The sequence below is a fragment of the Eublepharis macularius genome, chromosome 12 (genome assembly GCF_028583425.1).
Source record: "Eublepharis macularius isolate TG4126 chromosome 12, MPM_Emac_v1.0, whole genome shotgun sequence".
NCBI lineage: Eukaryota > Metazoa > Chordata > Lepidosauria > Squamata > Eublepharidae > Eublepharis > Eublepharis macularius.
This window is the reverse complement of record NC_072801.1, coordinates 78,851,869-78,865,349: the sequence shown is the minus strand read 5'-3', so window position 1 is coordinate 78,865,349 and position 13,481 is coordinate 78,851,869. Positions and strand designations below refer to the sequence as shown.

The 13,481-nt window shown below is 51.7% G+C and overlaps 1 protein-coding gene across 1 annotated transcript; it reads right to left on the bottom strand.

Moving 5' to 3' along the window:
* Window positions 1-660: 660 nt before the first annotated feature.
* On the bottom strand, window positions 661-13,415 carry SHBG (sex hormone binding globulin). The gene is made up of 8 exons (XM_054995164.1): window positions 13,266-13,415; window positions 11,967-12,082; window positions 10,062-10,251; window positions 6,066-6,227; window positions 4,759-4,927; window positions 3,143-3,288; window positions 2,739-2,958; window positions 661-1,205 (listed from the first exon to the last, which is right to left on the bottom strand). Exons 1-8 carry the CDS (start codon window positions 13,332-13,334, stop codon window positions 1,015-1,017), a joined length of 1,263 nt encoding a protein of 420 aa, XP_054851139.1. The 5' UTR covers window positions 13,335-13,415; the 3' UTR covers window positions 661-1,014.
* Between the last annotated feature and the right edge of the window lie 66 nt (window positions 13,416-13,481).

Here is a 13,481-nt window from a genome sequence, read left to right as displayed (position 1 = left end):
CTGGCACTGGAGAAGAAAGGTTCCCCCCACCACTCACTGCTCCTCCAAACAGACCCCCCAAGCTTTTAGCCACCATGGGAAAAACAGGCATATGGGTGGGGGGAATTCTTTAATCAGTGAAAGGGCATGGGGGAGAATTAACCTCTCCTTCCACGGGAGCACAGCCCTGTTCCAGGTGCCCCCTCCCAATGCAGCTGCTTTTTGCGCCTAATTGATACATTTGGGACCTGACTGCAGTCCGCTTGCGTCACTTGCTAGGAATCACAAGCGGGAGAGGCCGGGACTGTGCAGCCCTGCAGTGCCCGCTCCCCCTCCGCCACTTGCCTCTCAGGGCCAAGCTAGAAGGGACGAATGACACTTGAACGGCAAGTGAACAGGCTCACGTGTATTCCTCCCTGTTCACTTGCACTCCCCTCGATCACGTAGTGAATAGGGAGGAATACACGTGAGTCTGTTCACTTGCCGTTCAAGTGTCATTCGTCACTTGCAGTTTGGCTCTGAGAGCCAAGCTACAAGTGAGGAATGACACAAGTTGGACACTTGTCAGCTTCCCTCAAGTTTTGATGGGAAATGTAGGCATCCTGGTCTTGCAGCTGTAATGGAGAGCCAAGCTGTAAAACCAGGACGCCTACATTTCCCATCAAAACTTGAGGGAAGCCGACAAGTGTCCAACCTGTGTAAGGCGTCACTTGTAGCTTGACTCTGAGAGCCAAACTGCAAGTGACGAATGACACTTGAATGGCAAGTGAACAGACTCACGTGTATTCCTCCCTATTCACTACGTGATCGAGGGGAGTGCAAGTGACACAATTGCGCCTGACACAATTGCGGGCAGGCTGACCTAGCGCTACTTTCCCCTGGCCACAGCAAGCCTGCAGGGTCTTCAGCTAGCAGCCAAACAGCACCTTTGCTCACATTTCTTCAGGGACAGGGGGAGGGAGGGGGGCAGATCTGGGAGCTGAGATGGGAGGGGAGAGGCAGCCAGTGTTGTGGGACCTCCCCATCTGGCACCGCTTAATTGCTGTTGTCTGAGCTGGAGTTGCTTGCGGGGTTGATGTTCTCCTTCCCGGGACAGCTGTGCGCCCAGATGGTGTGACTCCTGTAGTGTGCCATGTCCAGGTCCAGCTGGTGTCCCTGTACCCGGATCTCACGCAGGCAGCCCCGAAAGAAGCCTTCCTCCTGAGGCTGAGGGGACTCTCCCTGCCCTGGAAGTAAACAGGAAGGGCGCGATGAGAAAACGCTGACCCAGACCTGAGCGAAGAGGCCCCCAAGGGCCTCGATGAGAGTCAACGGCTGGGCAGGGCAGCGTGAGCCGTCTCCCTTCCGCAGGCGTCACTCCCGGCCAGGTCACTGCTGTCTGCCTCCTTCCTTCCCCGTCTCCAAAAGTGCTCTGTTCGGTCCGGGGAAAGGGACAGCTGGACGCCTACCCGAGCCTGGCCAAGCCTTTGCCCACCAACCAGCCAGCACTCCCCAGACACAGAAAAAAGGCATGGACCACTCCAAAGAGCCCACAGAGCAAGCGGCTCTAAGATGGCTCAGGGAAGCAAGCCAAGCCACATGCCCAGCCAAAGGCAACGCAGGCTTAGGGACACCATTCAATCTTCCTTAGGGTAAAATTCATCCTCGAGCCCGTAACTGATAAACAATCAACCCCCCAAAACATCCAAGATATTTCCTCGGAAATAGCTTAGCTATCCAGCTCCTGGGTGAATCCATTTTTTTTCAAGTGTGTGTGGTGGGGAGATTAATTTCTGGCTAATATCCGCCCCCCGCCCCCGGGCCCTGATCCTCACACTCCTTCTTGCCACCTTACTACAGCCTTAGTGCCGTTTGCCGCCATCCAGTGGATCACCCTCTTTTGTGGCCAGGCATAATATTTATAAGATAGCGGCCGTTTTCACACGTCTTACCTGCTGCCGAAACATCGTGCAAAACACCCGGAATACAGCATCTTCTTGTGCAAAATTACGTCTTCCTGGTGCGATTTCACGCAAGACGACACTGGCCGTTTCCAGATGGCTTACCTGAAGCCGCTCCATGCCGCAATGTTGTGGATCGTGCCGGGGAAAATGCGAAATATCACATTTTCCTCGGCACGATCCACAACATTGCGGCATGGAGCGGCTTCAGGTAAGCCATCTGGAAACGGCCACTGTCTTCCGGGTGTTTTGCACGATGTTCCGGCGGCAGGTAAGACGTGTGAAAACGGCCAGTCTTAGCGTGGCTGAAGAAAAGTTGTTCCCATGCAAAGCGTCACACCCTACCAAAATGTTTAAATATTGCTGTGAAATTTAAAAAAAAAAATCTGTTCAGGATGAGCCCCGTGGTGCAGAGTGGTAAGCTGCAGTACTGCAGCCCAGGCTCTGCTCACGACCTGAGTTCAATCCTGCCGGAAGCTGGGTTCAGGTAGCCGGCTCAAGGTTGACTCAGCCTTCCATCCTTCCGAGATCGGTAAAATGAGTACCCAGTTCCCTGGGGGTAAAGTGTAGATGACTGGGGAAGGCAATGGCAAACCACCCCGTAACAAAAATCTGCCAAGAAAACGTCATGATGCGACGTCCCCCCATGGGTCAGGAATGACTCGGTGCTTGCACAGGGGACTACCTTTACCTTTACCTACCTTTACCTATCTGTTCAGGATGACTTAACGTGAGAGAAGAGAATGTACAAATGTGTTCCCCCTCCCTGGCACCAGTTTGTAGGTGCACTAAACTGTCCCCTGTGAGGGAAAGGCCTACCAGGGAACCCTCCAATGAAGAGGCGGCCATCTTTGCTCAGCCACACATGCCGCAGTGCTTCGAAGTCCGTCTTCTGGATTGCCTCTGAGGTTTCATGGCCATTCAGGCGCAACGTGAGCTGAGCCGAAGTGACGCGGAGCAGGACATCAACGCCTTGGCAGCCTGTCATGGGCAGCGGGGTCTGTACAACCGCCTTGTCCCCCAGTTGGGCCACCACATCCTAGCGTGAGAAACGCGGAGGAGATGTGAATTGCCTGTCCCCTCGGTGGTACAAGATCCCCAGATGTCAGAAATTTAACAACCCTGGGAAATGAATTTCTCCCGGAGCCCGACGGTCACGCGCTGGTTCTGCTCCCAAGGGTAGCCGGATGCTGCCCGCAGCCTCCCCCTCGCACGGGTCTCACCGTGTCTTGCAGTCGCAGGCTGAGGACAGGTCCCTGCTCCAAAGGTGAGATGGCCAGGACAGTCCCCACCTGCCGGCCGGCACTGAGCTGCATCTCCACAGCCAGGGACCCACTCTCATCAGCAAGGCTGAGTCCGGTGGGGAGCCCTATGGGGAGGAATCAGTGCAGGGGGAGAGAAGGGGTCAGTGAAGGGGAGAGATCCCAGGGCCAGGCAGGAGCAGACCAAAGGTCCATCTAATCCAGAAGCCGGTTTGAAGCAGATACGTCGGAGAAGAGCGCAAGCAGGCGTGGTTAGCCTCCCCCCTGCTTGCCCGCCCCCAGCAGAGTTCAGAGGTATACTGCTGCTGTATATGGAAGTTTTATTTACCTACCAAAGCTACTAGCGTTCAGCAGACCGTCCCCCTACACACATAAAAAGTGCTCTTGGAAGGAGCGTCCCCCCAGTATTGGTGTAAAATTTGATGACTACTACTGCTACAACAGTTTAATTTCCACTGTGTGTTAGCTGCTGCCCAAACTGCCACTGCTACTATCATTAACAATTGAGAATATTCTTACAAACTGGAACTAGTAGTGTAGTACAGTGGTTAGAGTGTTGCGCTAGGCTCTGGTAGGCCCAGGTGCAAATCCCTGCTCTGCCATGGAGGCTTATTGGGCAACCTTGGGCAGTCGCTCTCAGCCTAACCTACCTCACAAGGTTGTTGTTGTGAGAACAAAAGGGAGGAATGAGTCCCCGTTGAGGAGAACAGTAAAGCATAATTAACTATAAATATCTAAATCTCTGCCTCCCACAGAGGTGCTGTTATTGCGAGGATTTCAGCCTCTATTATTAGAAGCTACCTGAAGGGGAATGACTTACTAAGGTTTTACTAAAAGGACTCGTTCCTGCATCTACTATGACTACTGGAATATACGATTATTCTGGAGGAATGCAGAATATCTCCATTAATACTCAGGGAGGCCCTGATTTCAAGGAAAGGCTAAAAGGGGATGAATTTCCTTTATGGAGACAAACAGCCACTGAGTTCCACCACCTCTTTCCCCAGACAAAAAGCCCTGCCCAGGAGTGTGTTGATAGTTTTCCCAGTGCCCTTGTGGTCAAGAGAAGTGACATTGTACTTTGGTAAAAAAAGATTTTTTCCTTTTTAAGATCTCACCCAGGATGCCTGACTGCTCATCCACGCAACAGAACAGACTCCCCTGACTGGGACACAGGGGAGGTGGTGCGTGAAGCACTTCACATGTACACATTGCCCCAAATACATGCAGAAGGAATGCTGTATTCTTAGCTGTATTCCTACTACAACTATGACTAAGCTTGATCTGTAAATCAAATTATAAATACTCCGGCAAGAAATGCATGAAAAATAATGGCATCTGTGTGCACTCAGAGCTTCCTTCTTTCTCCACCCCTCTCCCAAATTCAGAGCAAACATGGAAGGATTCAGTCAAAAGCAAAATCCTCATGTGGTGGGGCTATTGCTTACTGCCAGGTGTGCAATTCAGCTAACAAAGCGCTAGCAAAGCCTGCGAGGGAGGGAGTCAGGCCCCAATCCCCACCCTCCTGGGCCTTGCTAGGTCTTGGCCCCCACAAAGACCAGTCTCACCAGTTCTACCTGAGAGCAGGAAGCTGGCCAGGCCATGTCCTGGGAAGAAGCTGCCCCGCTGGATGTTGGCAAAGCAAGCCTTAATCCCCTCGCCCTCCAGCGTGGCCCCCTCATGCCACGTGCTGCTCGTGTTCAACCAATTCCACTGTCTCAAGCAGCCATCCATGGCTGTGTTAATCTGGAAGGCAAAGAGAGAGGCAGGCAGGAAGGAAGGGCAGAGCGGGAGGGGGAGAGATGCTGCCCGCCTCTTCCCATGGACGTGTGAAACATTCCATCTTTGGACACTCACAAGCACATTAAGATGCCGGGCCAGTCTGGCTTTCTTTTGGCTCACTGCATTACAACAGGGTAGCCCTCCTGTTGCCCCCAATTTGCTTCCTTCCTGCAAAACTTGATGTTTGCCCCACTCCTGGAGACCCCAGCCTGGCACAGCCAGGCCAGCAACCAGACGGCCTCGAAATATCTCGTCTCAAGCAAACTACGCCTCCCCCTCCCGCCCTCGACCCCACTGCCATTATAAATGAATGAGGTGCTGTGGCTTGGGAAAAAATGACATGTTGCTAGTAGGAGATTTTTTAAAAACCTTAGCTAGTAACAGAACTGGCAGTTCTCCTGCAGAGGAATTTCAAAGGGAGATTAGAAAGAGAGACTGCTGAATTACAACTGATAACGAAACTCAAGACAATGCCTTCATCTAGACTGAATCGAGACCTAGGCTTCCAGTCTCATTACCAATGCTGATTTCTCCACACCCACTACCCATCTGCATACCCCACCCAATCCAATCACGCCTGCAATTGTCGTTCACTGGCTATTATTATTTGGTTTCTGAAATCACTCCAGTCTCCAAGATATAAGGACAGATGGACTCACATTCTAGCTGTATCTGAAGAAGGGAGCTGTGACTCACAAAAGCTCATACCCTCCCACTAATTTTGTTAGTCTTATAGGTGCTGCTCTTTTCTACTGCTACAGACAAACACAGGTACCCATCCTGATTTAGCTAGTAACAATGAGTTTAAACATAAATGCAGTCCTTTTTTTAGCATAGGTGTTTGCTTCCCTGACTTCCACATTTGTGGTCTGCCACGTTTGGGACTCTCAGTGCCACAGAAAGTGTTTGGTTCACACCTGCTACGGGCCAGAGATTAAGGAAAGGCGTGGCCCTTCTGGGTTCCAAGCCGCAAAGAAAGCAAATTCAGCTTCAGAGGCACAGGGAAGTTCTCGGTGACGCATGAGCAGGGCTGGTACTTTCCTGCCGCCAGACATTGCATTGGGACACCCCTCCAAGACCCGGGGAGGGGGGTTGCTCTTACCGGAACAAGCAAGTCATTTCCGGGGATGAGTACACCCCCCACGGCAATGCGCACCTCAGCCGAAGGGTTATCGATGATGGCGTAAGAAACTTGCCGAAGAGTCAGCAGGTCATCGCCGTCCAGTCCTAGCACCACACTGTCCCCTTCGTTCTTCACCATGACCTGTTGAGTATCAGCAGGAGGTAAAATGAGACATTTCTTGAAGCGACATGCCGTAGCCCACCTCCCCCCCCCCCCGACCCCTACAGCAAAAGCAGGGGCGACTGAAAAGGCCGCCGTTTCACAGGTCCCTTGAAGGAAGTGGAGCAGAGCACAGGAGGCAAGTCATATGACGGTGCCACCCACAGAGGCAGTGAATTTCAATGCTACTTTGAACATAACTTATCCACTGTGAGGTCATGTGTTGTATCTGCTTGGGTGGGGATATGGTTCCTAAAAAGGGGGGCTGTCATCGAGTGCTGCCAAGATAAGATTAGCAATCCACTCTGCCACTATGAGCCTCTCCACACAAGACACCTCGGCGCATGTTTGTCAGGTGCAGGGAGATGCAATGTTAGCTGGGAAGCGTAGTTTACAAAGACAGAGCTGGCAGAGATCGCTCCTCAGGGGGTTTGTTAATTTCCTCTTCTCCTCCCAGAAGGCTCTGTCAATTTCACCTCTCCAGTCTAAAACTGTGTGGGATCCCAGCCAGAGGGCAACCAGGAATGGAAATGGGCTGGAGCTTCCTTCCAGAGCCGGGCTTGGACCTGGAGAGGTTCTAATGGGCTGAAGTTTCCCTTCTGGCATTTCACAGCCCCTTCACACAGCTCCAGTGTGTAGCAAAGCCTTTGCCCTGCCGCCAGCTCTGTCTTTTTAAACTGCCCTTCCCGGCTAACATTGCATCTCCTGACACATGTTCTTCACATGTCAGATGTCTCGTGTACAGACACTCTACGTAAAGGGCAGAACACAACGGTCCACCAACCTCTCAAGTTATTATGATGCTCTACTGCCTTCAGGGACTTATGCCTAGCAGGGCATGTGTTTGCTAGAAGTATCTAAAATCCTGCTCAGGAGCACCACAGAAGACATATGGCCAGGGAGTACTGGGTGACCTGCCCTGGCCTACGGGGCTATGAACTGGCTGGTGGCAAACCAGCTAAATCTTTGCCTAGGTTATGAGCCCCCCACCCCCGAGGCACAGCTTCGTCCAGATCCTTGACTCAGCAATGGCCAGGAACTAAATTTAGGTATGAACAGCCTTTCCTATTCCCGACACCCCAGTCTCCCTAGATAATTCATCTGTAGGCCAGGATTGGCTTCGGCAGACAGGGCTGAAAGGTTGCTGCGGGTGATCAGAGCGAGGGACCTATGTGAGATTCCAGGGGGCTCAGTCTTTATCCCCCTCGCTATTCAGTCTCTGCGTAAAGCCCTTGGGGAAAGCATTCGTGGGTTTGTGAAGCATGTCATCAATATGTTGATAACAACCAGTGGTCTCTCTCCTTTCCTGAGGATGCTGTAGCGATCCTGGACCAGTGCCTTACAAACCCTTTAGCCACCATGCCTAGTAGCCGCTAAGAGACCTCTCCTCCACGAAGCCAGCTAATCCCCTTTTAAAGCCTTCTACACTTTCTACACCTGTGGCCATCACTATATTCTCTGGCTGAGAATTTCACGTTTAAATCTGATTCAGTGGCTGATTTTAGCGATGAGTTACATATACCAGTTTCTCTTTTTGCCCTCCATGCATCTGAGGAAGAGAGCTGTGATTCTCGAATGCTTATGCTACAATAAAATTGGTTAGTCTTAAAGGTACTACTGGGCTCTTTTTGATATACGAGTTTGTCGATGAACAATCTCACACTCGAGTTCCCTAAAAACTCTCCCGTGTACATCATCAGGACCTGGAGGCCTGTTGGTTTTTAAATTTCCCCAATAGGTCTTCAACTCTCTTCACCTCAGTTTGACAGAGTTATCCACCTCTGTTAGTCTCGTGCCAAGAAAACCCCACCAGGGGTGGCCATAAGTCCGCTGTGACTTGAGGGAAAGGATTCCATTCATTCATTCTTCAGCTTCCCTAGCCGGACTACTGGTCTCTTCTGGTGCGCTTAAGTAAGGCTGAGATCCTGAGGGGCACACAATCCCCCCCACTGAGGGGGTCCTGCTGACACTCGCGGACTCAGTTAAGAGCAGTGGGTTTCTTTTGGATCCAGCAATAACGCCGGAGAAGGAAGCCACTGCAGCTGCCAAAAAATGCAGCTACACTAACCTTGGCTGATCCAGCCGTGTGGATCCACACGATGGCTGCCTTCAGGCTAGACTACTGCCATGCATTTACGTGAACCTTCCCTTTCAGGAAACCTCAGCTGGGACTGAACACCATAGCCAGAATACTATCGAGAGCTAGGTGGAACACGGCACGTCACACTCGTTCTGCAGATGCTCCCTTGGTCACAGATCAGTTATTAGGTTTGGTCCAAAGTTCTGGAAATGACCTATGTTGTATTATGTGTCATCAAGTCACCTCTGACCTATGGTGACCTTATGAAGACCTCCAAAACGTCCTCTCGTTAACAGAGTTGCTCAGATCTTGCAAAATGGAGGACGTAGCTTCTTTTATTGAATCAAACCATGGCCCTTTTCACACTGCTTACCTGCTCCCGGGACGTTGCAAAATATCGCGCAAAAAACGTGAAGATCTCGTGAGAGTTTTGCGCAATGTTGCTCTCACGAGAAGACGCTATCTTCCACGTTTTTTGTGCAATATTTCGCAACGTCCCGGGAGCAGGTAAGCAGTGTGAAAAGGGCCCATCTCATTTTAGGCCTCCCTCTTTTCCTGCCACCTTCCACTTTTCCTAGAATTAATGAATCTCATCTTCTCATGATATGACCAAAGTACAATAGCCTCAATTTGGTCATTTTAGCTTCTAGGGAGAATTCAGGCTTGCCCTTTCTGGCCTTGGACCCGCATACCCGCCTCTCCTAGGCCTTCAAAAGGATCCTGCAAATGGGACCGTTTTCACACGCCCCCATAACCCTCCAGAAAATCATGCAAAACTCATGACGCAAAGCGTCTTCCCAGAGTGATTCCCCATCACAATCTCGTTTAATGATGCAATGACATCAGAAATCGCACCATTAAACGGGATCATGATGGGAAATCGCACTAGGAAGACGCTTAGTGCTGTGAGTTTTGCGTGATTTTCTGGAGGTTACGGGCGTGTGAAAACGGCCTGGGCTATATGAGCAACTGCCTTTTCACACACAGGCACTGTGGTGCCTCCCACCTTGCGACTGGAGGAGGTCACGAAGGCCACTGCCCTATGGTCACTTTGCAGAATGTGCATATCAGAAATGTTCAGGAGAACCTTTCTATAAAAGGATTAGAACTGTGGCAGAATGGAGAGCCCAGGAGGGTTTTTTTTGTAAGGGAATAGGTATTCTTTGTATTGTCGAAGGCTTTCACGGCCGGAGAACGATGGTTGTTGTGGGTTTTCCGGGCTGTATTGCCGTGGTCTTGGCATTGTAGTTCCTGACGTTTCGCCAGCAGCTGTGGCTGGCATCTTCAGAGGTATAGCACCAAAAGACAGAGATCTCTCAGTGTGAAGATGCCAGCCACAGCTGCTGGCGAAACGTCAGGAACTACAATGCCAAGACCACGGCAATACAGCCCGGAAAACCCACAACAACCATCGAATAGGTATTCTATCGCAATGTTCTTTGGACATATTGCCTTCCTTTTCCTGGGCACCGTCTTCCGTCTTTGTGCACTTTCTGCATTAGAGAATATTTTGCCAAGGAAGTGTTTTTTCTTTGTTGTGTGTGTTGTGTTTGCCTGGTTTTCTAATTCTGTTTATCCTAGTTTTATCGCATGGGTTCCTGCATGCTTTATACCATCTGATTGAATTGCTTTTAAAATGTTGCAATCCGCCTTCAGTCTTAGTGAGAAAACTGGGCTATAAATGAAGTAAGTAAAATAAATTTAAAATGTGCAAGCCCCGCAAAGACACACCGTACCTCGTGCCACTGGCCGTCATTGATGCGCTGCCCCCCAGAAACACTGATGTTCGTGACTGTGTTGTGGATCTGTATTTCTGGCTTCCCCTGGCGCAATCCCAGGACGAACCAGTCGGTGCGGGGGTTTGTATCCCCGTAGAAAATCACACCTTCGGGGTCAAATGTGCGGAACTCAAAGGTGGAAGTAGCGCTGCGGAGGGGGAGGAAGTTGATAATTGAACCCCACGGATCTCACCTCCCTGTCCCATTGCTAGGACTGATCCAACCCTACTGGGCTCCTCAGAGAGGGGAGGAAAGAATTCGGATGTGTAGGCTATAGGGTGAGCCTACTTTGAGGGGAGGCTAAGATTTTTGTACCTTGATAGAAGAAATGCAATAGGCAATTTCCCCCCACCACCATCAATGCGTCTCCATAGGAGGAAAAGGTACACTGGTTATGCCGCCATTAAATGCTCAGCAACTCTACCTGAAAAATCATGTCCAGTCCCATCATCTTTAAATACCAGTGTGCTGTGAGGGCTGTAATAACTTCAGTCTTTTACAGCTAACAGCTTTTACAGCTGACAGCCTGACCCTGGTACGGTAGGTACTAGACCGCAGTACATAGCCCTATATCCATTTTGAGGGTCTCCTGAAGAATTCTATTCCCAATTTTTGAAATATTTTTATTGTGCGCATAGAACACTTCAGGAAAGCATATTTTGTTCAATACTGTAATATTTTGAAGGGAATAAAATCTTTATTATTTATTTATTAATTAAAAATATATAATTTATGGATAATTGTTTTAATATAAGAGAATTTGTTTCACTTCAATAAGGAAGCAGTTAATTATCTTACTAATAGAGGTTATATAAGAGAATCAATTAATTATAATTTATGTGGGGGTGTGCCTCAGCAAAAAAAATTGATGGGCCCCACGTCCCTGCAGGGCTCTGGCCTAGTCAGCCTTATGAATAATACGGCCCTGAGTGCCTGGCTCAGAGGCAGAGCAGCGCTTTACTGATTTACTTAGCTACATTATTTTTTGCACTGGGAATGTCACAGATCCTTGATATTAACTCTATTAATCTCATGCTATGTAATCTGCCTTGAGTCTCAGTGAGAAAGGCGGAGTATAAATGACATAAAATCTCACCCATTCAAAAAGTATCAGAGGCTGGAGAAAGCTGGCAGCGGCTGCTGATCAGAATGCCCCAGACCAGGGCTTTTTTTCAGCTGGAACGCAGTGGAATGGAGTTCCGGCACCTCTTGAAAATGGTCACATGGCTGGTGGCCCCACCCCCTGATCTCCAGACAGAGGGGAGTTTAGATCACCCTACACACCATGCGGCGTGGAGGGCGATCTCAACTCCCCTCTGTCTGGAGATCAGGGGGCGGGACCACCAGCCATGTGACCATTTTCGCCGAGGTGATTTAAACTTTAAAAAACTCCCCCCTTGTTCCAGCTGACCCAAAGTGACGTCATTGTCCGGTCCTGGGAGCATGTGCACACTTTTTGCATGTGCATGTGGTACCAGGGGCACCACCTCCCACCAAGAGTTGCCTCCTGTGCTGGCAACCCACCGAGTTCCACCACCTCTTTCCCCAGGAAAAAAGCCCTGCCTCAGACTGTTGGACCAGTGGAGTCCTCAGCAGGCAGTATGACGTGTTCAAAATTATCAGGCTGCAACTGCCTACTAGGGTTACCAGCTCCAGGCAGGGAAATACCTGTAGTTTTGGGGGAGGAGCCTCCAGAGGTGGGGTTTGGGAAGGGGAGGAAGGCCATAAAGTCCGCCCCACAAAGCAGCCATTTCCTCCAGGGGAACTGATCTCTGTCGCCCAGAGATGAGCTGAAATCCTGGGAGATCTTCAGGCCCCACCTGGGGGTTGGCAAGCCCGCCCCCCTCAACACAACCTATTTACCTTGTGACTTTACGCAGGTCTATGGTCATGGTGGCTGTTGGTGAGGGGTCTCCCCATCTCTGCCCGAGGTTCAAAGCACCTGCCTCGTTAGCGGGCGACTGGGAACACTGGTCTTGCTGGGAAAGGAGAGAGGGGGCATTACCTCCCATCAACCACGAGGTGGCAGCACTAAAGAGCAACACGGACGGGACGCACCAGAACCGCTCCGAACTGCAATTGCCTCTTATGTCCACGCAGTGGCGGTCTTGCTCCAAGAAACTTAACGTCCCTCGGAAAACGATTCAAGAGTTCCTTCGTTCCTTAACCCCTTAAACCTGCAAGTTCAGGACGTTTTCTTCCTCCGTGTTCAGCGTCTCGTGGGAACGATGTCCTTCGCTTAGCAATACTGCCGAGTGTTTAAAAACTAATAATTTGCAAATGGGTATTAGGTTTCCCCACTGAAGGTTGCCAACTCAGGATGGAGAAATTCCTTAAGGTTTGGCGGGGTGGGAGAGAGAGGAGCCTGCGGAGAGGGGCTTGGGGAAGACAGGGACCTCTGCAAAGTCCACCTGCCAAACTAGCCATTTTCTTCAGGAGGAATTGATCTGTGAAGCTTGGAGGTCAGACATAATTCTAGAAGAACTCCAGGTCCCACCTGGAAGTTGGCAACCGTACTTCCTCTTACGCTGGAACAACCAGGGCGAAAAGGGGACAAGGTTTGTTTTTTGTTTTTTAAAAAGCTTTTCCTTTCTCAGCGCCCCCGGCTAGTGAAATGCGCCACAGCAGGGCAGGTGGGCCGTCCCCGCTCCAGGCTGCTCCCTCCCCTTGCTGCGAGACAGGCAGTCATGCACCAGGTCGAGTTTCGCAGCTTCGCCGGTTGAACGCCTGGCTGTCACGCCACCTCCCGGGCGTCCACGTCCAGCGCGGCAGGGGCTGTCCACTCGTCCTCGCTTTGCCTGCCAGGGCTCCGGTGGCCTTTCGCAGGCTTCCCCCACCTGTCCCAAGCCAGCCTGGGGAAGCGGAAAGAGCCCCAGCTCAGGAACTACAATTCCCAGGATGCCTCGGGGTAGCCAGGCCGGGTGACTTGGACGGGAGCGCCCTAAAGCCGCCCGGAGCTCTTGTGGCAGAAGGTTCCGCGGGCTTTGCAAAGCGCCAGCTGCAGAAAGCGAGGCACGCGGGAGGGCTCGTCGGGGCGGCGCTGCGGCCTGAGGCTCCGGCGGAACCGCCTGCGCCCCCCCCTGCGCCTGCCACCGAGCGGCACTCTGCACGTGCTCAGAGGCACTCTCGCTGGCGTTGGGCGTGTGCCGGGCCTCGCCTTACCTGGGCGCCTCGGCTTCCGCGGGCAGCCCCGAGCAGCAGCAGCAGCAGCCGAGCGAAGAGGCCGGGCATGGCGCTGGGAGCCCCGGTCGGCAGGGCAGGGCGAGCGCTGGAGCCGGACTGCCGAGCGGGCGGCGCTTGCCGGCCTGTTAACTTAAGCCGCGGGTCAAGGTCTGCGGGGCCACCACGGGAGGGAGGGGAGGAGGAGGGAGGCCCCCA